The sequence below is a fragment of the Triticum urartu genome, chromosome 4A (genome assembly GCF_056163025.1).
Source record: "Triticum urartu cultivar PI428250 chromosome 4A, HENAU_Tu73, whole genome shotgun sequence".
In the NCBI taxonomy this organism is placed as follows: domain Eukaryota; kingdom Viridiplantae; phylum Streptophyta; class Magnoliopsida; order Poales; family Poaceae; genus Triticum; species Triticum urartu.
In genome coordinates, this window is record NC_141876.1 from 431,176,264 (window position 1) to 431,202,229 (window position 25,966).

General features: G+C 47.0%; 1 protein-coding gene across 3 annotated transcripts; it reads left to right on the forward strand.

Annotated features, from left to right (window-relative positions):
- The first annotated feature begins 376 nt into the window (after positions 1 to 376).
- On the forward strand, positions 377 to 5,862 carry LOC125553912 (uncharacterized). Of its 3 annotated transcripts, none has more exons than XM_048717561.2 (2): positions 377 to 1,219; positions 4,881 to 5,862. In XM_048717561.2, the coding sequence occupies exon 1, from the start codon at positions 595 to 597 to the stop codon at positions 1,189 to 1,191; it is 597 nt and encodes a 198-aa protein (XP_048573518.1). In that variant the 5' UTR covers positions 377 to 594; the 3' UTR covers positions 1,192 to 1,219; positions 4,881 to 5,862. The 3 variants fall into 3 exon arrangements, with proteins under 3 accessions (XP_048573518.1, XP_087374648.1, XP_087374647.1); XM_087518522.1 differs by lacking the exon at positions 4,881 to 5,862 and adding an exon at positions 4,495 to 4,807; XM_087518521.1 differs by lacking the exon at positions 4,881 to 5,862 and adding an exon at positions 3,439 to 4,468.
- The last annotated feature ends 20,104 nt before the right edge of the window (positions 5,863 to 25,966 follow it).

Consider the following 25,966-nt stretch of genomic DNA (forward strand, 5'->3'; position numbering starts at 1 on the left):
TTTTCTCCTAGTACCATAAACCCTTTCCCTGATACTTCCGCTTGGAAGCCTCGCGTACACACACTGCAGCCAGCCAATTCCCGTTCTCCAGAATCTTCAAAAAGAATTACATCATTGTCCAAAATCTTCATGATCGTCAGGAACGTTCCAAAGAATTTATTGTTAGGTTGTGTAGTACTCCTGCGACGATTTTGTCCCAAAGTTGAGTGCGTTCACAAGAGAACGGTACGTCGCACGGCACGGAGAAAAACAAGTCGAAGCGGGCGTGACGGTGCAGCGCGTCAAGTACGAGTCAACGCGCCAACGACCTCACTTTCACGGGGACGGGGGAGAGGAGCAGCTCGGTTTCAAACCCAACCCGCCATTTCTTGGCTTCTTCTTCTCTGCTTGCCCGGCCAACCTAAACCCCCTCCACACTTTTTTATAACCTATGACCGACCTCAAAGTTTACCAGGAAGCATTCGCTCCCATCCCACCCCACCGTTTTAATACCACCCTCCGTCCCAACCATCCCTCCTCCCACCGCGCCATTAGCAGAGCTTAACCCATTGCCGATCGAGCAGGCAGATATCGTGTGTGCATAGCGAGAGCGGCATGGGGAACCTGATCTCGGCGGGCGCGGCGGCGGGCGCGAGCGGAGGGAAGGTGGTGATGGCGGACGGGAGCGTGCGGGCGCTCAGCGAGCCCGTGTCCGTGGCGGAGCTCATGATGGACCACCCGCGCCACTTCGTCGTCGACGCGCGCCTGCTGCAGCAGCGGAAGGGCGCCGCAGCCGGCGGGGCCAGCAAGGTCGCGCCGCTGCCGGCCGACCACGTGCTGGGCGCGGGCGGCGTCTACGTCCTGCTGCCGGCCACCCGCGGCAAGGTGTCCGCCGAGGAGGCGCGGCGCGTGCTCACGGCGTCGCGGTCGCTGGCGCGCTCCAGGTCAATGCCGGGCGGGCTGCGGAGGAAGCTCTCGTCCAGGAAGAGCCGGGAAGCCGACGACGCCGATAGGTCGGCCAAGAACGAGGCGGCGGCGGCGGCTGTGGCAGAAATGGAGAGGAGGGAGGAGGCGGCGGCGACGGCGGACGGGTTCGAGGAGCACCGCCCGGAGTTCTTGAGCCGGGAGCTGTCGTGCCGGGGGTGGAAGCCGAGCCTGAACACCATCGAAGAGCGTGTCATTCCCAAGAAGGTGTCCCATTGGCTCTTCTGAATTTCTTTCCGATGGATGACCAGACAAGGTGAGCCGAGTAGTAGGCTTCTTTGACTTGTCATCAGGATCTAGTCTCTTCTTCCTTGCTTCCTTTTTTTTCTTCGTTCAAATGCTTGTTCTGTCAACTGCATGTGTTTGCATGTGATGAGATAGTGCAAGTGAAATTAAGCCCCCGTGTAACTATAAGATTGATTAGTTGGATGGTTGAGCGCTGTGGATCAATATGGAAATTAATCGAATTGCAATGAAATCGTAATCTCAGATCATGGTTCCTGAATTGTGATTCTCCGGGCTTATTCAATAAATTGCTACAGATTGAAACAACAAAAAAACCCTACGGATACACTAAATTAGATAAAATGACACTAAGAGGGGAGTCAACGTGTCATTTCTGGTGCCATGCGAACGATCGAGTGAGTAACAAAAGTATTTCTCCTAACCCACATGTAAGTGACATAGGCGGCGAGGGGTAAAAATATCCAAATAATGTTTCGGAGATAGTCAAACTCCTTTGCTTGGACGAAAACAACATAGAGAGGGGTATTTTCATAAGCGCACTAGACAGAAGAGGGGCAAAGTTGAACACATGATATTTTTAGAGGCAAAGATGAGAGTGGGCGCAAATTAGGGAAAGAATGGAATTGTCCCTAAATATTTTCTGCATGCAGATTTCATTATAAGTGTTGTTAGTGTGTTGTCTAAACAGAATGATGAGTTGCTAGCAAATCAACTGAAATTGCATGCGATGTTGAATTGGGTGAGCTTAATAAAGGGAAAGAGGCAAATTAAATAGGCTCGTTACAGAGGTCTGGACACACAAGATGGAGTTCTCATTTCAAGTCAATTAATAATTTGAGGAAGGTGTTTGGTGCTACGATTGCATTTCTAGGGAGCATAGCAAATGAGTATTCAGTCACACTGATATTCTCGTGGAGACGAAGTGGACGCCTTAAACATGAATATCTCTTTTGATTTTGTATTCATTCTGCACCTCGTGGAGAAAATTATGGAGATCACATATGCCTTGTGTCAAATGCTCCAAAGGAAGTCTTTGGACAGTTTAAACGCATTAGATTGTGCTTGGTTGTAACATCCCAATTTTCAATTTGGAATGTTATACACTAGATCATCATTGCATATCATATTTTATTGCATTTTAGGTTGATCCTAGAAAATCCTACGCAACTCAAGGACCCTTGGAGAGAGTTGGAGATTTCGTTATTTTCATATTTGAGTTTTCTCAAATTTTGAAATTAGGATCATTTGATTTTATTTATTTTATCTTCAATTATTTCTATTATCAAAATATGAGAGAGGGAATAAAATGACTTTTCCAAAATAAAGAAATACTAAGATTTAATAAAAAATCAAATAAGATTTTATTTTGGTTTATTTGCTATTTCATTTGAATTTAGGAAAAATGTGTGTTTTTTAAAATTGCATTTAGGCCCTAAATAAATGTTCATCCTGTGCGGCTTGATTTTAGAAGCCGGGAAAAATTTATTTCAGGATTTTTGGAGTCCGTTTAGTATTCCTTTTTTTCTGAGCGTAACTATTTCAAGAAAAAAACGCGGAACCGACTTACCGGGCCGTGTCCGACCTGGACACCCGGCCCGGCCGGCTTTAAATAGCCGGGAGGCCTAGCCGCCACCCACCACCAAACCCTAGCGCCGCCCTAGCCGTCGCCCTAGCCCCGCCGCCGCCACCCTAGCCCGCCGCGCCGCGCGCCGCCGCCGCCGGAGGTAGATCTCGCCGCCGTTTTTTTTTTAAAAACCGATCGGTTTTTCCGTCGGTTTCGTTTGGTTTTTTAGTTTGTTTTTTTAATAGATCGGTTTTTCTGGTTTATTTAATTAGCGAGCGTTCGCCCGTTCGTTCGTTTTAACGAACGCGTTCTTCGCTTAGATCCAGTTAACGAACGTCCGTTCGTTAATCCGTTCGTCGTTTTCGTTCTAGTCTAACTTTTCGCTAATTTATCGGAATCAGGCGATTCAAGCGCCTGGAGTTTCGTCTCGAAACCCTCTTTCCGTTTAACCAACTCAAACAAGTTTTTGCCATTATAAAAATTGCCCTAGATTCAGAATAGTAAACGAAGCTTGTTTTTTTGCCGTTTGTCTTTCGTTGCTTTGTTCGATTTGATTCTTTTTGCCAACCGGAGTTCTTAAGTTGAACTTTTTGGTTAGATCTCTTATTTGAGTTTTACCTGTGCATTAGTTGTATGTTTATTGTATGCTTGTTTGTTTGCAATAGAGTACCCGGAGTGCGCGGTTTGCTACTTCGAATCGCTAGGTTTTGCGGATCATCAGCAAGGCAAGTAACACTTTGATCATACTTCCAATTACCCAGTTTTGTTGCATTAGATCAATCCTCACACCTTACATGATTAGGATCTAATTAAATTGTGGGTTTGGAAAGTAGTTGAGGTAGTACCTATTACCTGTTATTATCAAACCTTTGAGAGTTACTTCTATGTTTGCTTATTATGCTATGCTATGCTAGTAGACGTGGATTGGGTGAGTGTATCCATGACAGATGTGAGATTGTTAAATTAATGGTTTATCTAAGGTGGCAACTTAAACACACATCTGGGTGGATTGATGCATCTGGGTATTCCAGCGATTGCCTGTTTCTTTTGGACCGCCATCCAGGCTCAAAGGGATTATGAGATTATTCATGCTAGAAACTTCCGTGTGCAGCCACAAGCTACTATGGGCTCTAGCATAGTTGACTAAGTTGTGCGAACTCTTACAGTGGTAGACTAGCAGATGTAGGGGAAAGTAGGTGTAATGGTCTACCGTTCATAAGGTGTTAGCGATTCTGAAAGACTATGTCTCGGTCATCCGTTTCTCAAACATCATGTAGTGCGAGAATCCCAACGGAGGAGATCGAGTCTTGTGGGGAAAAGTGCGCAAACCTCTGCAGAGTGTATAAACTAATCATGGTTAGCCGTGTCTCCGGTTATGGACATCTTGAGTATCTAGTACCTGGATTATCATGTGAATCTCATCATGTTACTCTAAAATTAATTTTGTTGGGTTTTGTTTAATAATGATGCTTAATTGGGATTGAGAATGCTGTCAACCATTCTCAATGTTTAACAACTACCGTGATAGTTAAATAAAATTTATTCCTTTGCAGTAGGGAAAAATTGGCTTTACGCAAAACTGTAACCATAGAGCTTTCCACCAGCCAAATATGCATGTAGTATAGCCTATTTCTTTCATTACTCTCTATATGTTACATTGCTAGCATATTCCATGTGCTGACCCATTTCGGGCTGCAACGTTAATGTTGCAAACTTTTCAGACGATGATTAAGGTGCTTTTAGGTCGTGGTTCTATACTCAGTGATGCCGTTGGAGTTGATGGAATCACTTATCTTCCAAGCCTTCCGCTGTTATCATATTTAGATGGCCTTAAGCCATATTTATTGTAATAAGTTCTCTTTTGAGACACTCGATGTAATAAGTGTGTGATTGCTACTCTGTTATAAATCCTTCAAGTACTGTGTGGTGTCAGCATTACTGATCCAGGGATGACACCTGAGCACAGAGATTGGACCGTTTGAGGTCTGGTCGCTACAAGATGGTATCAGAGCACACGCTGACTGTAGGACACGACCACTAAGCAAAAGACCTAGATCACTACTCACTCTCTTCTCATTCTGACTTATCATCTTTTCTACTCTTTTAGGATGGCGGATGCAAGGAACAAGTTCACGCAACCGGATGAAGATACACCCTTTGGACGTCACTTGATGGAAGTCACTAGATACCTGAACATAGGAGTACCAAGTTTCACCAGAACCTACAACGCCACTTTACCGGAAGAGGAGCGCTGGATGATTCAAGTTCAAGTTCCAGGAAGGACGTTCATGCCAGTCACTGAGCCCATAGAGTTTTTTTTTGATGCACCAACTTGGAATCTAGGAAAGAGCATGGCAGCTCACATCGCCATGGGACGCATTGGAGAAGTTTACTGCAATTATCTCAAGGATACTATCTACCGGATTTGTGGGCGATGAGATGAGCACTAGGAGATGATCAGCACCAGGAAGGATAGATCACTTGCAGCTTTTATCCAGTAGTTAAACCAGCACATTCGACGTCAGGAGAACCAGATGTGCGCCGACATGATAGATCTGAAGAAGGCGAGGACAAGAATCAAGGAACTGGAGGAAGAACTCAAGGCTACACGTGAAGATTATGAAGAGGAAATTGAAGTATTAGTGGAGAAGAATGACGATCTGATCAAGAAGATCGGAATATTTATGGGAGGCCCTACACCAGTAGAAGAAGACGAAGAACCCAAGGAGATTCGTCCGAAAGACTACATCATCATCGACGACACCGACTCGGATCCAGATGATAGTGATGATGACTATGTTGATGAAGCTGGAGCAGATATCATGGAGTCTGCAACCGAAGAATATTTCTAGTAGGCCACCCCATCAGTAGTAGTAGTCCACCATGTAAATATAGTAGTCCGAGCACTTTTGCGATAGTTAGATCGATTGTATGTGAAAGTGCGTTATATCGACTAGAGGAGGGGTGAATAGGCGATTTTTATGAAATTCTTCACTGAGGAATTTGTTGGTGAGGAAATTCCTTAGTGAAGAACTACCAGCAGCGGAATGAGTACTCAAAAGTAAACATAACAGAATACAGGCATAGTCATCATGATGAAATGAAGACAGGCACAGAGTACAGAAGCGTAAACACAGGATAACACAGGATGAAGACAAACAGACTAAAGAAATTGAACTGAGAAAATTGAGAAAGTCTTCAGTCAAAGTCTTCAAACACAGATATGAACAAGCACACAACATAGTTGTGAGGAAATGAAAGAGTTGAGGAAATAGAACCAGTAAGCTTGGTGAAGACAATGATTTGGTAGGCCAGTTCCAACTGCTGTCTCAGTTGTATGTCTGGTTGGAGCGGCTGAGTATTTAAACTCGAGGACACACAGTCCCGGACACCCAGTCCTGAACACGCAGCTCAGGACACCCAGTCCTCACCATATTATTCTTGAACTAAGGTCACACAGACCTCGTCCAATCACTCGTGGTAAGTCTTCAGGCGACTTCCAAACCTTCACAAACTTGGTCACTCGGCGATCCACAATTCCTCTTGGATGCTCTAGACCATGACGCCTAACCGTCTGGAAGAAGCATAGTCTTCAAAGGTAACAAGCGTCGGATCCATGCAGGATCAATCTCTTCAGTGATGCTCAATCACTTGGGGTTTGTAGGTGTTTGGGTTTTGGGTTTTTGGTTTTTCCTCACTTGATGATTTTCGCTCAAAGTCCTCAGAGGATGGGTTGCTCTCAAATGACAAGTGTCAGTTTCTCTCGAAGCAGCCAACCAGCTAGTGGTTGTAGGGGGCGGCTATTTATAGCCTAGGGAGCAGCCCGACATGATAAGACATAAATGCCCTTCAATGATATGACCGTTAGGTGGACAGATATTTTGGGACAGCTGGCGCATAGCACAACAACGGTCGGAATTTTGAGTAGCAAAATCCTCATGGCTATCATGTTCCTCACTGTGTAGGCAATCCGCACTGGCGAATTCCTAACTCCTCAGTCAGGGCAAATTCCTCAGAGACCAGAAGAACTTCGTCTCTGTCACTGAAGAAATTGACTGAACTGTATGAGATTTCCAATGGATTCACTCGAAGGGATTGGTAGGTGTAGGATTTTGAGTTGAGCGTCACATGGAAATTTTTCCTTAGTGTTTCCTCTGTAAGGGCATATTTATCCCTACGGTGTTTTGGTGATTGATGACAATGCGTTTGCGGACTAATCGGGTGCTTTGAGTTCTTTCAGATTTTCATCCTTCGGCACGAAACGATTATTTCCCCTCGGCGCTCTACTCAAGACGGTGTAGCTTCTTTCGTGACTTTGTTGGTGGACTAAGTTTCGTAGTAGTCACCGTTCTATCAAGAGGGGATCTGCTTCGGTATGGTTTGGGTGGAATCAACACGTACACGTCCTTCTCACACCCACCGTTTCTTTCCGCCTCACTAGAGCTTCTCTTTTCTTCCCTGTGTGTCTTTTCCTGGACCCAGCGGTAGTACCGCAGGCCACAGTGGTAGTATCGCTGAGGCTCACTAAGTGGCAGTACCGCTCCTCAGAGCGGTAGTACCGCTTGATGGCCTCAGCTGCAGTACCACTGCGGCTCCATGCTCCTACCGCCTCGACCCTAGTGCGCTCTTTCTCGTGTCTGGGCCTTACGGCACTAGCTGCAGTACTGCGGTAGTACGTCAGTAAGCGGTAGTACCGCTCCTCGGAGTGGTAGTACCGCTTGATGGCCTCAGCCGCAGTACCGCTGCGGCTCCATGCTCCTACCACCTCGACTCGAGGGCGCATTTTCTCGTGTCGGGTTTTGCGGTACTAGCTGCGGTAGTAGTGGTGGTAGTGCCGCTTGTGAGCGGTAGTACCGCCCTGCCTCCGCGGTAGTACCGCTCTGGGTCCCAGCCCCAGCCCCTTCTCTTCTAGCGCGGCAGTACCGCTAAGGGGGAGCGGTAGCATCGCTTATGAGCGGTAGTACCGCCCTGCCTCCGCGGTAGTACCGCTCTCTGTGGGGCTGAGTGGGGGGTAACGGTTGGATTGTTCCCCCCACTATAAAAGGGTGTCTTCTTCCCTTCCTTTGACTTACCTCTTCCACCATTAAAGCTCCATTATTGCTCCAAGCTTCATTTTCGCCCGATCTCACTCCCTAGCCAACCAAACTTGTTGATTTGCTCGGAAGTGGTTGAGAAGGCCCCGATCTACACTTCCACCGAGAGATATTTGATTCCCCCCACTAATCCCTTGCGGATCTTGTTACTCTTGGGTGTTTGAGCATCCTAGACGGTTGAGGTCACCGCGAAGCCATAGTCCATTGTGGTGAAGCTTCGTGGTCTCATTGGGAGCCTCCAATTGAGTTGTGGAGATTGCCCCAACCTCGTTTGTAAAGGTTTGGTCGCTGCCTCCAAGGGCACCAATAGTGGAATCACGGCATCTCGCATTGTGTGAGGGCGTGAGGAGATTACGGTGGCCCTAGTGGCTTCTTGGGGAGCATTGTGCCTCCACACCGCTCCAACGGAGACGTACTTCCTCTCAAAGGGAAGGAACTTCGGCAACACATCCTCGTCTCCACCGTCTCCACTTTTGGTTATCTCGTGCCTTTACTTGTGTAGCTTATTTGTTTCATATATCTTACTTGCTTGTGTTCCTATTCGTGTTGCATCATATAGGTTGCTCATCTAGTTGCATATCTAGACAACCTATTTTGATGCAAAGTTTAAATTGCTAAAGAAAAGCTAAAAATTGTTAGTTGCCTATTCACCCCCCCTCTAGTCAACCATATCGATCCTTTCAATTGGTATCAGAGCCTCAACCCTTTATTAAGGACTTTACCGTCCAAAGAGTATGGTTGATACCGTAGACGGAGCGGAGGAACACTCCTGTGTGAATCCTATCTCGTCTACGGGCGATGGGGGAACTTCGGTCTCTCGTGAGGAGTTCAATGTAGCCTTGGAGACATTGAATACCTCCATGACGACCGAAGTTGAAAGCATGTTTACTAAATTTCTTGAGGGGCTTAAACTCTCCACCGCACCGTTGAAAGTGGGGGATCCCGCCAACAAGGTGTCGGATGCTATCCCCGACAAGGGGGAAGCTAGTAGTGAAAAGGCTCCTTCTTCTAGTGGCAAGAATGGCACCGGCATCTTTGCCCATGTGGAACTACCACTTGTTTATGGTGGACTGGTTCCTTCTACTCATTTGAATCATGCCGGTCCTCCTCCTAAGATTGTGAAAAATGAGGATTTTGATTCTTGGGTTTACCGCTTTAAACGTCATTTAAATCATGTGAACACTAACCTTTGGAGAATCATTGAAGAAGGTTTCTACCCACATGATACAAGCAACTTCACTCCTCGAGAAGCCGCGGACAATCAATTCAATGAGAATGCTCTCTTCATCATTCAAGATGCAATTCCACCCGAAGACCTACCTCATCTTCGTCCCTTCTCCTTGGCCAAAGATGCATGGCATTGTGTCGTGTCTCTCTATCGGGGAAGCGCAAGCATTCAACGCTCGAACTATGAAGTGGTACAAGATGAGGCCGATGAGTTTGCAATGAAGGAAGATGAAGAACCTCGTGAGCTTTATCGGAGAGTCACCAAACTCGTGGTCTCACTACGAGATCACGGGAGCAAGGACACGGATGACAATTGGATCAAGCGCAAATTCCTCAAGGCAATGATGCCCTACCACAAGGCCATGTCCCCCGTCATCCGCCAAAGACCGGACTTCCACACTTTGACCTCAAGCGAGGTGTTGGATGAGTTTGTGGCCATGAATATTTTGGACAAGACCGCCGACAATGCGGTGCTCCGTTCTCAACGGGCAAAGAAGCCTAACCTTGCTTTGAAGGCCAAGCTCACCGTGGAAGAAGAAGAAGAGGAAGAGGAGGAGAGCAACCCCGAAGATACAAAGTATGCATATCATGAACACATGGCACTTGCTTCAAGGCAATTTTGGAGCAAGAAAAACTCGAGGCCCAACTTTAGCAAAAACAACTCGAGTGGCACAAGGGGCAAGCAACGTGTAAGGACTTGCTATAATTGCGGCAACGTGAGTCATTTCGTTGCGGAATGCCCGTATGAGAAGAGGGAAGACAATGGTGGCAAACTCATCCGAAAGGACAAGGCCAAGTCGTTCCCCAACAAGAACAACTTCACCAAGAAGACTCCTCCCAAGGCCTTGGTTGTGCAAGAAGAGTACAATGAGGATGATGACGATGATGAAGATGATGAGTCGGTTGCCATGGCCTCCGTCGCCATTGCAACAACGTCACGAGTGTCTCTCTTCGACTCACCCAACGAGAGCATCAACGCCAAGTGCCTCATGGCTAAAGCCACCAACAAGGTAACCTCCAACATCAAAACTACCATCATTAATCATCCTTCCCCATCGGATAGCATTAATGAAGTTGAGGGAGCTAATGTGGAGGCTAACGAGTTTGAGGCCTTTATGGGAAAACTCAAGGGAAAATCCAAGAAGCACTTTGTTGCTCTCTTGGAACAACTTGGTGAGGCCAATGACATGATCGAGGCTCACGAAGACACCATCTCAAAGATGGAAGGGCATAGTCGTGACTATGCCGATGAGATTTCGGATCTTTCCAATACTCTTGAGGAAGAGCGTGGTCTTCGTTTGGCTCTTGAGGAGTCACACAACGTTGATCATGCTAAGTTAGAGAAAGATTATGATCATGCCCTCGTTGTCTCTCGTGTGCTAAATTCCGAGAAGGCCAAACTTGGGGTTGATCTTGCTAGACTCAAAGAGGAGTTTGAAATACTTGACAAGGCCCACAAGGCCTTGAAGGGTACTCACGCTAGTCTCAAGGAGTCTCATGATCAACTCCAAGTGAAGCTAACTATGGAAAAAGCAACTTTTCCTCATATGGTTTTGGTTGATAATGAAAATGCTACTAACCCGTGTTGTGAGCATATGCATCTTGTTGAAGAAAATGCTAAGTTGAAGGCGCAACTTGAGAGAGGTCTTGCGACATGCATACAAGGCAAGAAGAACCTCAACGATCTCTTGATCAACCAAAAGGGAGGTGTGGCGAAGGAAGGGGTTGGGTACGTCCCCGACTCCAAGAACAAGAAGAAGAATGACAAGACCAAACGACCTCCTCCCCTCATGCAAACCTTTGTGAGGGCGGGAGAGAGTGTCCCCGAGGAGAAGAAGAAGAACAAAGTCAAGAAGGGCAATGTCCCCTCTCCCAACAAATCCGGCGATTTTAATCCTTCTTATGTGTTATGCCGAGCTAGTGATGGGCATGTTTATGCCAAATTTGTTGGTTCTCTTCATGAGAACATTGAATGGTCTATTTGGGTTCCTAAGACCCTTGTTACTAACATCAAAGGACCCATTACAAGATGGGTACCTAAAACCAAGCATTGATCTCTTGTAGGTGTTTGCTTCCGGTGGTGGATCATGGTTGCTCGATAGCGGGGCTACAAATCATATGACCGGAAGCAAGGACTTGGTGGTGGACGTGCACAAAGTTCCATCTATGCCCACCAATGTCGAGTGGGGTGACGCCTCATCCTCTAAGGTATTGGGACTTGGCAAGGTGGTAATCTCTCATGATCTCACGATCGAGAAGGTCATGCTTGTTGAGTCCCTTGCATACAATTTACTTTCCGTTCGTCAACTTGCAATCATGGGCTTTGCCACTTTCTTTGACATTGATACCGTGGCCCTCTTGTGGAGCAAGACTCTTAAAGTAGCTTTTGTTGGACATGTCGAGAACGGTCTATATGTGATTAACTTTTCGGAGCGACCCACTAAGACCGCGACATGCCTAATGGCTAAAGTTGATGTGGGATGGCTTTGGCATCGCCGTTTAGCCCATGTCAATATGAGATCTTTGCAAAGTCTCCTAAAGGGGGACCATGTCCGTGGACTAACGAATGTTAGTTTTGCTAAAGATCGTGCTTGCAGTGCCTGTATCGAAGGAAAACTACATGAGAAGGCTCACCCTCCCACGACTATCATTTATTCAAAGAGGCCTTTGGAGCTCCTTCACATGGATCTCTTTGGGCCTCCATCCTTCGATAGTCTTGGAGGTAGAAAGTATTGCTTGGTGATTGTGGATGACTACTCAAGGTACACGTGGGTGTATTTCTTCAAGAGGAAGAGCGAGACCCAACAAACCGTCATTGACTTTGCCAATGAAGCACAACGTCAACACAATGCAAAGATCTTGACAATAAGAAGTGACAACGGCACCGAGTTCAAGAACTACACCTTGGATGAATTTCTTAGTGATGAGGGAATCAAGCATCAATACTCCGCACCATACACCCCTCAACAAAACGGTGTTGCGGAAAGGAAGAACCGGACGTTGATGGATGCGGCAAGGACCATGATGGCGGAGTTCAAGTCTCCGTACAACTTTTGGGCCGAAGCCATCAACACCGCATGTCATGCATCAAATCGGCTCTACCTTCGCAAGGGTTTGAACAAGACTCCTTATGAGATACTCACCGGTAACAAGCCCAACCTCAAGTACTTCCGGGTATTCGGGTGTAAGTGTTTCATTCTCAAGAAAGGTGTTCGGTTCTCTAAATTTGAGGCTAGAGCTTATGAGGGCATATTTGTTGGTTATGCTACAAACTCTCATGCTTACCGTGTCCTCAATAAATCCACGGGACTTATTGAGGAGACGTGTAACGTGGAGTTTGATGAGAATAATAGCTCCCAAGTGGAGCAAAGTGGCACTTGTGATGTAGGTGATGAAATTCCTCCTCAAGCCATAAGAAGAATGGGTGTTGGTTTCATCCTACCCATTGAGGAACCCCTTGTGGCTGAAGGAGAAGGACATTGCTCCACTCAAGTGGAGCCATCACCAACCCAAGGCCCACACGCTTCCGAAGAACAAAGTGAAGGCCCTCAACCTCATGAACAAGACCTAGGGCAAGATCATACTCAAGACGGTGTTGACACACCAAGTGATGCCCAAGGTCAAGTTCTCTCCCCCGAGCAAGTTCAAGACCAAGAACAAGTTCATGACGACGCTCAAGATGATCAAGTAACCGCTCCTCAACTCACCAATGAGGAGGAATTAGAGCGTTGTGCCACCAAAGTTGCTTCCAAGCTCTCCACCAAGGATCATCTCATGACGAATGTGCTTGGAAGCTTAAGAAAGGGGGTAAGCACTCGTAGACAATTAGCAAATTATTGTGAGCATCACGCGTTTGTCTCTTGTGTGGAACCTCACAAGGTCTATGAGGCGCTCGAAGATCCGGATTGGCTCAATGCCATGCATGAAGAACTCAACAACTTCGAGCGCAACAAAGTGTGGAGATTGGTGCCAAGGCCAACGGGGAACCACAATGTCATTGGAACCAAGTGGATATTCAAGAACAAGCAAGATGCCCATGGGATTATCATTCGCAACAAGGCTCGTTTGGTAGCACAAGGCTACTCCCAAGTCGAGGGTATCGACTATGGTGAAACCTTTGCTCCCGTTGCTCGTCTTGAATCCATTCGCATGTTGATTGCATATGCTTCTCATCATAACTTTAAGTTACATCAAATGGATGTGAAGAGTGCTTTTCTTAATGGTCCCATTAATGAATTGGTGTACGTCAAGCAACCCCCCGGGTTCGAGGATCCCTACTTTCCCGATCATGTGTATCAACTCGATAAGGCACTCTATGGCCTTAAACAAGCCCCACATGCGTGGTATGACCACCTTACCGAGTTGTTACAAGACCGTGGGTTTGAAGTTGGGGTAATCGACCCCACTCTTTTTACTAAGAAGGTCAAAGGGGAGTTGTTTGTGTGGCAATTATATGTTGATGATATTATCTTTGGTTCTCCTAACAAAGCTTTCAATGAGGAATTTGCCGCTCTCATGACCTCAAAGTTCGAGATGTCCTCCATGGGGGAGTTGAAGTTCTTTCTAGGGTTCGAAGTGAAGCAAAGAAGAGAAGGAACCTTCATCAATCAATCCAAATACACTCAAGACATGCTCAAGATATTCAAGCTAAGTGACGTCAAGCCGGCTTCCACCCCAATGCCCACCAAGTGCCAACTTGATCTAGATCCCAATGGTAAAGTGGAGGATCAAAAGGTATATCGTTCCATGATTGGATCCTTGCTTTACCTTTGTGCATCTAGACTAGACATCATGTTGAGTGTGGGAATTTGTGCACGGTTTCAAGCCGCACCTAAGGAAAGTCACTATGTGGCCGTCAAACGAATCTTTCGATATTTGGCTCATACCCCAAACTTTGGCTTATGGTACCCAAGAGGATCAAACTTCAAGCTTGTAGGGTACTCGGATTCCGATTGGGCGGGAGACAAAGTGGATAGGAAGTCCACTTCCGGAGGATGCCAATTCCTTGGTTGCTCGTTGGTAAGTTGGTCTTCCAAAAAGCAAAGTTGTGTGTCTCTCTCGTCCACCGAAGCAGAGTATGTTGCAGCCGGTAGTTGTTGTGCACAACTCTTATGGATGAGGCAAACTTTAAAGGATTACGGTGTCACTTGTGACAAAGTGCCTCTTTGGTGTGACAATGAAAGTGCCATCAAGATCTCTCTCAACCCGGTGCAACACTTCAAGACGAAGCATATTGAGATTCGGTATCACTTCATCCGGGATCACATTAGGCGAGGAGAGATCGAGCTCAACTATGTCAACACTCATGACAACCTTGCAGATATTTTCACGAAGCCCTTGGATGAAGCAAGATTTCGCGAGTTAAGGCATGAGCTAAATATCATTGATTCGAGCAATGTTGCTTGAACCCGTGCACACCCTACCACACTCAATTTGTTGTCTAGTTTAGGTGTAGGCATGGACATAGGGGGAGTGTTGTTCTCTCAATGAACTCTCCCTCCCCCCATTATGCATAAATTGATCAAGTCTTTCACTTTAGCCATTGTTGATGGCACGTGTGCTTAAAAGACGAGTTTTGGTCATGGGCCCAAGGTTAAAATCTTCGCGGCGCCATACCTCTTGACTCAAACATAGGTGGATTCGGCCACCGCCCTCTCTTGAAGAGGGGTTTCTTGGCCTCTTGCTGGTATGTTCTTTTGCTTTTCGTTGCGGGTTTTCTGTTTTTTTGAGCTAAGCCATGTAGTCTAGTTGCCGCGGTGTGCTGGGCGGTACTGCCGCTGCTGGCGAGCGGTACTACCGCTGATAAGCGGTACTACTACTGGTGATGGACGGTACTACCATGGTAAGCGGTACTACCGCCACACCAGTGCGGTACTACCGCTTATGAGCGGTACTACCGCTCCCCAGCGCGGTACTACCGCTGCGGGGCGGGACCAGGGGTTTTTATCGGGGCAGGGGGAGGTTTCTTCTCCCCCATACCCATTCGCTTGCCCCCTCGTGCCTCTCCCTCTCTCCAACACCATTCCGCCACAGAAGAGCTCCGGTGGATCTCCTCCTCCGGGGAGTTCCTCTCCATTTCCTTCGGTGGAGTCAATCCCCACCTCGTCCTCTTGCCATGGATGCCGGTATTGCCCCCGTTCCTTCTCTCTTTTGGTCTTGCTTTTAGATCTTGTGCTTAGGGGCAATGGTGGTTACATCTCTAGATTTTTGGCTAAATCTAGGCTTGAGTTGGTTGGAGAAGGCAACTAGATCATCTAGATTGATGTTTGGTAGGATTATTTTTGAATTTGGTAAGCCGGTAGTGCCGGATCTGTCCACGGTAGTAGGAAACCACTGTTTCACCGCCTCGTGCTATGAAACTGCTATTTATCTGCCTCACGCCGTACTATCGCTCCCTTTGGAGCGGTACTACCGCTTGACCGAGAGCGGTACTACCGCTACCTTTGGGGCGGTACTACCGCAGGCAGGTCACGGTACTACCGCTGCATGCCAATTTCCATCATTCTCCTGGCTTACCTTGATCTTTTTGTTGTGTTTGTTGGCTTATGCTTGTTTCTTCTGGTTGTTTTGCGTCTTGTTGTGTTTGGCTCCAGGTGATGACATTTCCGAGCAGCAAGGTCGCCGTATCAACCCCGGGCGTGCCACCTCCAAACGCTACCGGACCTCAGAGCCTGCCGGTGGTTCCTCGAGCACCCAACCGCCTCCAGCAAGTGCTTCTGCAAGTGTTCCTCCACCTCCTCAGCAATTGAAGCGAGCCGCCAACAAGCCAAAAGGGAAGGCTGTGACTGAGATGAACAGCAAGGAGTTTTGGGAGAAGCATCGCCGCAACCCCTATACGGTGGACCAAGAACCCACTTTGGTCAACCGTACGTTCTGGAACCGTTTTCAGTTTGCCATCTACTTTGATGTGATCAAGGCCAAGAAGAATCTCTATGTTGATGTTCGCTCCATTGACACTGATGCTATGGAGAAGGATCCAGAGTACTTTGGAGAAGCCTTTCGGATGTGCACTCAGCTGAACATTCTCAGGATCATGCAGTTCAACAAGGATTTTGATGCAGATTTGTTGGCTCAATTCTATGCCACTGTCCATCTTGGAACAGATAGCGACAGGACTCTGACTTGGATGACCAATGGCAAGCAGCTTTCTGTCAAGTGGCGGGCGTTCATGGAGTTACTTGATGTGGTGGATAACGGGCTTGAGACTCCTGTCGGTTTCCGTCCTCACCGCCATGTTACTTCCACCCACAAGCAAGCCCTTTGGCCCTACTGCACTGTGAAGGTTCACCCTGTCACTGAGAAGAAGACCTACGAGCTCTGTCCGTATCTGGACATTCTTCATCGCATATTCCGTGAGACTCTCTTCCCTCGCATTGGGAATCTGGATCAGGTTCACTCCTACCTCGTGGACATGCTCCTTTTCTGTCAGCATGAGAAGGAAGCAAACACTGGAGAGAGCCTGGATATCTCTCATGTCATGTGGTCTGAAGTTGTATCTGCCGTGTCTGAGCGCAAGTGTCCTATCTATGGTCCCTTCATCATGAGGCTCATTGAGAGGGCCTGGGCACAGACTTATCCCAGAGTGCTGCTAGAAACTGGAGAGTTGGTGTCCCATGAGATCAAGCGTCTGAGGAAGAAGGACAACTGGTCAGCGCCTCACACAGGGGGTCCTTCTGCTACTGCTGCCACGGGGGGCCCGTATGCTGCTGCTACTGCCATGGGAACTGAGGGTGAGGCTGCTCCTGGTGCCCACGATGAGGACTTTAGCCACTCCAGTGCAGAACCATCTTGTGCCCAGAAGCTCAAGCGCAAGATGAAGAAGCTCTTCTACATGGAGTCCCATGGTCAGTACATGACTCATGTGACGGAGAAGAATGCCAGGACGCGCCACAAGGAGATCATGCGTCAGTTGGGAGCCACAGTTGTCAGTGGGTCTGAGGGACAGATCACTGAAGAGGAGGACTGGATTCATCAGAACTGCCACTGGACCAACTCCGATGCCGAGCACTTTTCAACCCACGATGAAGATGCAGAGATGTGATGTTCAGGACCTTCCTCGCCCATCACCTGGAGTCGTAGTGTCCCTCGCACTTTTTGGTGTCTCGATGCCAAAGGGGGAGAGAGTTTAGGGATTTGTGTTTGCGAGTGTGTCTTTGTGTCGTTCGTTTGCTTTCTCGTTGTTGGTTTTGTTTGGTTTTGTGCTTGTGAGACCTAAGTTCCAGACTTCCAGACATATGGTGTAAGACATATGCTACCTTTGTTGTCTTATCTATGTGTTATGCACCTCGGTATCTTATAGCTTGCATGCTTATCCTATCATATATGTTGTTCTCATATATCTTGCTTAGGTTGTTGGTCTCTAAAATATAGGGGGAGCCGTGATCCTAGTATGTGTGCCGTGCAGTCCAAAGCACTTATCTAGTGTGCACAACATCTAGGGGGAGCCTGTCTATTTTTTTAGAGGCGTGGGTTCTCTTGCATTCTATGTCATTACTCTTTTCTGTGCAAATCCCGTATTGTCATCAATCCACCAAAAAGGGGGAGATTGTAAGGGCATATTTATCCCTACGGTGTTTTGGTGATTGATGACAATGCATTTGCGGACTAATCGGGTGCTTTGACTTCTTTCAGATTTTCATCCTTCGGCACGAAACGATTATTTCCCCTCGGCGCTCTACTCAAGACGGTGTAGCTTCTTTCGTGACTTTGTTGGTGGACTAAGTTTCGTAGTAGTCACCATTCTATCAAGAGGGGATCTGCTTCGGTATGGTTTGGGTGGAATCAACACGTACACGTCCTTCTCACACCCACCGTTTCTTTCCGCCTCACTGGAGCTTCTCTTTTCTTCCCTGTGTGTCTTTTCCTGGACCCAGCGGTAGTACCGCAGGCCACAGCGGTAGTACCGCTGAGGCTCACTAAGCGGCAGTACCGCTCCTCGGAGCGGTAGTACCGCTTGATGGCCTGAGCTGCAGTACCACTGCGGCTCCGTGCTCCTACCGCCTCGACCCTAGTGCGCTCTTTCTCGTGTCTGGGCCTTACGGCACTAGCTGCAGTACTGCTGTAGTATGCCAGTAAGCGGTAGTACCGCTCCTCGGAGCGGTAGTACCGCTTGATGGCCTCAGCCGCAGTACCGCTGCGGCTCCATGCTCCTACTGCCTCGACTCGAGGCCGCATTTTCTCGTGTCGGGTTTTGCGGTACTAGCTGCGGTAGTAGTGGTGGTAGTGCCGCTTATGAGCGGTAGTACCGCCCTGCCTCCGCGGTAGTACCGCTCTGGGACCCAGCCCCAGCCCCTTCTCTTCTAGCGCGGCAGTACCGCTGAGGGGGAGCGGTAGTACCGCTTATGAGCGGTAGTACCGCCCTGCCTCCGTGGTAGTACCACTCTCTGTGGGGCTGAGTGGGGGGTAACGGTTGGATTGTTCCCCCCACTATAAAAGGGTGTCTTCTTCCCTTCCTTTGACTTACCTCTTCCACCATTAAAGCTCCATTATTGCTCCAAGCTCCATTTTCGCCCGATCTCACTCCCTAGCCAACCAAACTTGTTGATTTGCTCGGAAGTGGTTGAGAAGGCCCCGATCTACACTTCCACCGAGAGATATTTGATTCCCCCCACTAATCCCTTGCGGATCTTGTTACTCTTGGGTGTTTGAGCATCCTAGACGGTTGAGGTCACCGCGAAGCCATAGTCCATTGTAGTGAAGCTTCGTGGTCTTGTTGGGAGCCTCCAATTGAGTTGTGGAGATTGCCCCAACCTCGTTTGTAAAGGTTCGGTTGCCGCCTCCAAGGGCACCAATAGTGGAATCACGGCATCTCACATTGTGTGAGGGCGTGAGGAGATTACGGTGGCCCTAGTGGCTTCTTGGGGAGCATTGTGCCTCCACACCGCTCCAACGGAGACGTACTTCCTCTCAAAGGGAAGGAACTTCGGCAACACATCCTCGTCTCCACCGTCTCCACTTTTGGTTATCTCGTGCCTTTACTTGTGTAGCTTATTTGTTTCATATATCTTGCTTGCTTGTGTTCCTATTCGTGTTGCATCATATAGGTTGCTCATCTAGTTGCATATCTAGACAACCTATTTTGATGCAAAGTTTAAATTGCTAAAGAAAAGCTAAAAATTGTTAGTTGCCTATTCACCCCCCCTCTAGTCAACCATATCGATCCTTTCAATTGGTATCAGAGCCTCGTCTCTTTATTAAGGACTTTACCGTCCAAAGAGTATGGTTGATAGCGTAGACGGAGCGGAGGAACACTCCTGTGTGAATCCTATCTCGTCTACGGGCGATGGGGGAACTTCGGTCTCTCGTGAGGAGTTCAATGTAGCCTTGGAGACATTGAATACCTCCATGACGACCGAAGTTGAAAGCATGTTTACTAAATTTCTTGAGGGGCTTAAACTCTCCACCGCACCGTTGAAAGTGGGGGATCCCGCCAACAAGGTGTCGGATGCTATCCCCGACAAGGGGGAAGCTAGTAGTGAAAAGGCTCCTTCTTCTAGTGGCAAGAATGGCACCGGCATCTTTGCCCATGTGGAACTACCACTTGTTTATGGTGGACTGGTTCCTTCTACTCATTTGAATCATGCCGGTCCTCCTCCTAAGATTGTGAAAAATGAGGATTTTGATTCTTGGGTTTACCGCTTTAAACGTCATTTAAATCATGTGAACACTAACCTTTGGAGAATCATTGAAGAAGGTTTCTACCCACATGATACAAGCAACTTCACTCCTCGAGAAGCCGCGGACAATCAATTCAATGAGAATGCTCTCTTCATCATTCAAGATGCAATTCCACCCGAAGACCTACCTCATCTTCGTCCCTTCTCCTTGGCCAAAGATGCATGGCATTGTGTCGTGTCTCTCTACCGGGGAAGCGCAAGCATTCAACGCTCGAACTATGAAGTGGTACAAGATGAGGCCGATGAGTTTGCAATGAAGGAAGATGAAGAACCTCGTGAGCTTTATCGGAGAGTCACCAAACTCGCGGTCTCACTACGAGATCACGGGAGCAAGGACACGGATGACAATTGGATCAAGCGCAAATTCCTCAAGGCAATGATGCCCTACCACAAGGCCATGTCCCCCGTCATCCGCCAAAGACCGGACTTCCACACGTTGACCTCAAGCGAGGTGTTGGATGAGTTTGTGGCCATGAATATTTTGGACAAGACCGCCGACAATGCGGTGCTCCGTTCTCTGCAAGAATGCAGTAATCGCTAATATAATTCCAACAGACTCTTAGCATCGCTACAAGTGAGAAAGTCTCATCGTAGTCAACTCCTTGAACTTGTCGAAAAACATCTTAACGACAAGTCGAGCTTTCTTAATGGTGATACTTACCATCATTGTCCGTCTTCCCTTTAAAATCCATCTGTACTCAATAGCCTTACGACCATCGAGCCGTTCTGCCAAAGTCTACACTTTGTTTTCATACATGGATCCTCTCTCGGATTTTATGTCCTCGAGCCATTTATCGGAATCCAGGCCCACCATCACTTCTCCATAGCTCGTAGGTTCATTGTTGTCTAGCAACATGACTTCCAAGACAGGATTACGTACCACTCTGAAGTAGTACGCATCCTTGTCATCCCACGAGGTTTGTTAGTGACTTGATCTGAAGTTTCATGATCACTATCATAAGCTTCCACTTCAATTGGTGTAGGTGCCATAGGAACAACTCTTTGTGCCCTGCTATACACTAGTTGAAGTGACGGTTCAATAACCTCATCAAGTCTCCACCATCCTCCCACTCAATTCCTTCGAGAGAAACTTTTCCTCGAGAAAGGACCCGATTCTAGAAACAATCCCTTATTGCTTTCGGATCTGAGACAGGAGGTATACCCAACTGTTTTGGGTGTCCTATGAAGATGCATTTTTCCGCTTTGGGTTCGAGCTTATCATCCTGAAACTTTTTTCACATAAGCGTCGCAGCCCCAAACTTTTAAGAAATGACAGCTTAGGTTTCTCTAAACCATAGTTCATACGGTGTCATCTCATCGGAATTATGTGGTGCCCTATTTAAAGTGAATGTGGTTGTCTCTAATGCCTAACCCATAAACTATCGTGGTAATTCGATAAGAGACATCATGGTATGCATCATATCCAATAGGGTGCAGTTATGATGTTCGGACACACCATCACACTATGGTGTTCCAAGCTGTATTAGTTGTGAAAAAATTTCCACAATATCTTAATTCTGTGCCAAACTCGTAATTCAGATATTCATCTCTATGATCATATCATAGATATTTTATCCTCTTGTCACGACGATCTTTCAACTGTTGGAAATATGCCCTAGAGGCAATAATAAATTGATTATTATTATATTTCCTTGTTCATGATAATCGTTTATTATCCATGCTAGAATTGTATTGATAGGAAACTCAGATACATGTGTGGATACATAGACAACACCATGTCCCTAGTAAGCCTCTAGTTGACTAGCTCGTTGATCAATAGATGGTTACGGTTTCCTGACCATGGACATTGGATGTCGTTGATAACGGGATCACATCATTAGGAGAATGATGTGATGGACAAGACCCAATCCTAAGCATAGCACTAGATCGTGTAGTTCGTATGCTAAAGCTTTTCTAAATGTCAAGTATCATTTCCTTAGACCATGAGATTGTGCAACTCCCGGATACCGTAGGAATGCTTTGGGTGTACCAAACGTCACAACATAACTGGGTGGCTATAAAGGTACACTACGGGTATCTCTGAAAGTATCTGTTGGGTTGGCACGAATCGAGACTGGGATTTGTCACTCCATGTGACGGAGAGGTATCTCTGGGCCCACTCGGTAGGACATCATCATAATGTGCACAATGTGATCAAGGAGTTGATCACGGGATGATGTGTTACGGAACGAGTAAAATAGACTTGCCGGTAACGAGATTGAACAAGGTATCGGGATACCGACGATCGAATCTCGGGCAAGTATCGTACCGATGGACAAAGGGAATTGTATACGGGATTGATTAAGTCCTTGACATCGTGGTTCATCCGATGAGATCATCATGGAACATGTGGGAGCCAACATGGGTATCCAGATCCCGCTGTTGGTTATTGACCGGAGAACGTCTCGGTCATGTCTGCATGTCTCCCGAACCCGTAGGGTCTACACACTTAAGGTTCGATGACGATAGGGTTATAAAGGAAGCTTGTATGTGGTTACCGAATGTTGTTCGGAGTCCCGGATGAGATCTTGGACGTCACGAGGAGTTCCGGAATGGTCCGGAGGTAAAGATTTATATATGGGAAGTCCTGTTTTGGTCACCGGAAGAGTTTCGGGGTTTAACGGTAATGTACCGGGACCACCGGGAGGGTCCCGGGGGTCCACCAAGTGGGGCCACCAACCTCGGAGGCTTGCGTGGGCTAAGAGTGGTGAGGGACCAGCCCCTTAGTGGGCTGGTGCGCCTCCCACAAGGGCCCATGGCGCCTAAGAGGTGGAAAGGGGGCAAACCCTAAGGGATATGGGCCTTAAGGCCCATATTGGTGCGCCTCCCTCTCCTCTCCCCCTCTTGGCCGCCACCCTTGATCCCCATCTAGGGCTTCCGCCCCCCCTAGGGGTGGGAACCCTAGAGGGGGCGCAGCCCCTCCCCTTCCCTATATATATGAGGCCTAGGGCTGCCCATAAGACACGTGATTTGATCTCTTGTTGGTGCAGCCCTGCATCTCTCTCTCCCTCCTCTTCTGTGGTGCTTGGCGAAGCCCTGCAGGATTGCCACGCTCCTCCATCACCACCACGCCGTTGTGCTGCTGCTGGATGGAGTCTTCCTCAACCTCTCCCTCTCTCCTTGCTGGATCAAGGCGTGGGAGACGTCACTGGGCTGTACGTGTGTTGAACGCGGAGGTGCCGTGCGTTCGGCACTTGGTCATCGGTGATTTGAATCACGACGAGTACGACTCCATCAACCCCGTTCACTTGAACGCTTCCGCTTAGCGATCTACAAGGGTATGTAGATGCACTCTCCTTCCCCTCGTTGCTAGTCTCTCCATAGATAGATCTTGGTGACACATAGGAAAATTTTGAATTTCTGCTACGTTCCCCAACAGTGGCATCATGAGCTAGGTCTATTGCGTAGATTCTATGCACGAGTAGAACACAAAGTAGTTGTGGGCATTGATTTTGTTCAATATGCTTGCCGTTACTAGTCTTATCTTGATTCGGCGGCATCGTGGGATGAAGCGGCCCGGACCGACCTTACACGTACTCTTACGTGAGACAGGTTCCACCGACTGACATGCACTAGTTGCATAAGGTGGCTAGCGGGTGTCTGTCTCTCCTACTTTAGTCGGATCGGATTCGATGAAAAGGGTCCTTGTGAAGGGTAAATAGCAATTGGCATATCACGTTGTGGTCTTTGCGTAGGTAAGAAACGTTCTTGCTAGAAACCCATAGCAGCCACGTAAAACATGCAAAAAACAATTAGAGGACGTCTAACTTGTTTTTGCAAGGTATGCTATGTGATGTGATATGGCCAAAAGGATGTGATGAATGATATATGTGATGTATGAGATTGATCATGTTCTTGTAATAGGAATCACGACTTGCATGTCGATGAGTATGACAACCGGCAGGAGCCATAGGAGTTGTCTTAATTTATTTATGACCTGCGTGTCAACATAAACGTCATGTAATTACTTTACTTTATTGCTAACCGTTAGTTGTAGTAGTAGAAGTAATAGATGACGTGACAACTTCATGGAGACACGATGATGGAGATCATGATGATGGAGATCATGGTGTCATGCCGGTGACGATGATGATCATGGAGCCCCAAGATGGAGATCAAAGGAGCTATATGATATTGGCCATATCATGTCACTATTATTTGATTGCATGTGATGTTTATCATTTTTATACATCTTATTTGCTTAGAACGATGGTAGTAAATAAGATGATCCCTCATTAAAATTTCAAGAAGTGTTCTCCCCTAACTGTGCACCATTGCTACAGTTCGTCGTTTCTAAGCACGCCGTGATGATCGGGTGTGATGGATCCTTACGTTCACATACAACGGGTGTAAGACAGTTTTACACATGCAAAACACTTAGGGTTAACTTGACGAGCCTAGCATGTGTATAGACATGGCCTCGGAACACAGAAGACCGAAAGGTCGAGCATGAGTCGTATAGAAGATACGATCAACATGAAGATGTTCACCGACGTTGGCTAGTCCGTCTCACGTGATGATCGGACACGGCCTAGTTCACTCGGATCATGTAATCACTTAGATGACTAGAGGGATGTCTATCTAAGTGGGAGTTCATAAGATGAACTTAATTATCCTGAACATAGTCAAAAGGATTTTGCAAATTATGTCGTAGCTCGCGTTTTAGTTCTACTGTTTAGATATGTTCCTAGAGAAAAATTAGTTGAAAGTTGAAAGTAGCAACTATGCAGACTAGGTCCGTAAACTGAGGATTGTCCTCATTACTTCATAGAAGGCTTATGTCCTTAATGCACCGCTCAGTGTGCTGAACCTCGAACGTCGTCTGTGGATGTTGCGAACATCTGACATACACATTTTGATAACTACGTGATAGTTCAGTTAAACGGTTTAGAATTGAGGCACCGAAAACGTTTTGAAACGTCGCGAAACATATGAGATGTTTTAGGACTGAAATTGGGATTTCAGGCTTGTGCCCACGTCAAGAGGTATAAGACCTCCGACGATTTTCTTAGCCTGCAAACTAAGGGAGAAAAGCTCAATTGTTGAACTTGTGCTCAGATTGTCTGAGTACAACAATCGCTTGAATCGAGTGGGAGTTGATCTTCCAGATGAAATAGTGATGGTTCTTCGAAGTCATTACCACCAAGCTGCTTGAGCTTCGTGATGAACTATAATATATCAGGGACATATATGATGATCCTTGAGGTATTCGCGATGTTTGACACCACAAAAGTAGAAATCAAGAAGGAGCATCAATTGTTGATGGTTGGTGAAACCACTAGTTTCAAGAAGGGCAAGGGCAAAAAGGGATGCTTCATGAAACAGCAAATCAGCTGCTGCTCTAGTGAAGAAACCCAAGGTTGAACCCAAACCCGAGACTGGGTGCTTCTGTAATAAGGGGAACAGCCACTGGAGCAGAATTACCCTAGATACTTGGTAGATGAGAAGGCTGGCAAGGTCGATAGAAGTATATTGGATATACATTGTGTTGATGTGTACTTTACTAGTACTCCTAGTAGCACCAGGGTATTAGATACCGGTTCGGTTGCTAAGGGTTAGTAACTCGAAATAAAAGCTACGGAATAAACGGAGACTAGCTAAAGGTGAGCTGACGATATGTGTTGGAAGTGTTTCCAATGTTGATATAATCAAATATCGTACGCTCCTTCTACCATCGAGATTGGTGTTTGTGTTGAGCATAGACATGATTGGATTATGTCTATCGCAATACCGTTATTCATTTAAGGAGAATAATGGTTACTCTGTTTATTTGAATAATACCTTCAATGGTCTTACACCTAAAATGAATGGTTTATTGAATCTCGATCGTAGTGATACACATGTTCATGCCAAAAGATAGTAATGATAGTACCACCTACTTGTGGCACAGCCACGTAAGTCATATCGATATAAAACGCATGAAGAAGCTCCATGTTGATGGATCTTTGGACTCACTCATTTTTGAAAAGTTTGAGACATGCGAACCATGTCTATTGGTGTGTATGCATGAAGAAACTCCATGCAAATGGACCGTTTGGACTCACTTGATTTTGAATCACTTGAGGCATGCAAATCATACCACATGGGCAAGATGACTGAAAGCCTCGGTTTCAGTAAAATGGAACTAGAAAGCAAATTGTTGGAAGTAATACATTTTGATGTGTGCAGTCCAATGAGTGCTGAGGCATGTAGTGGAT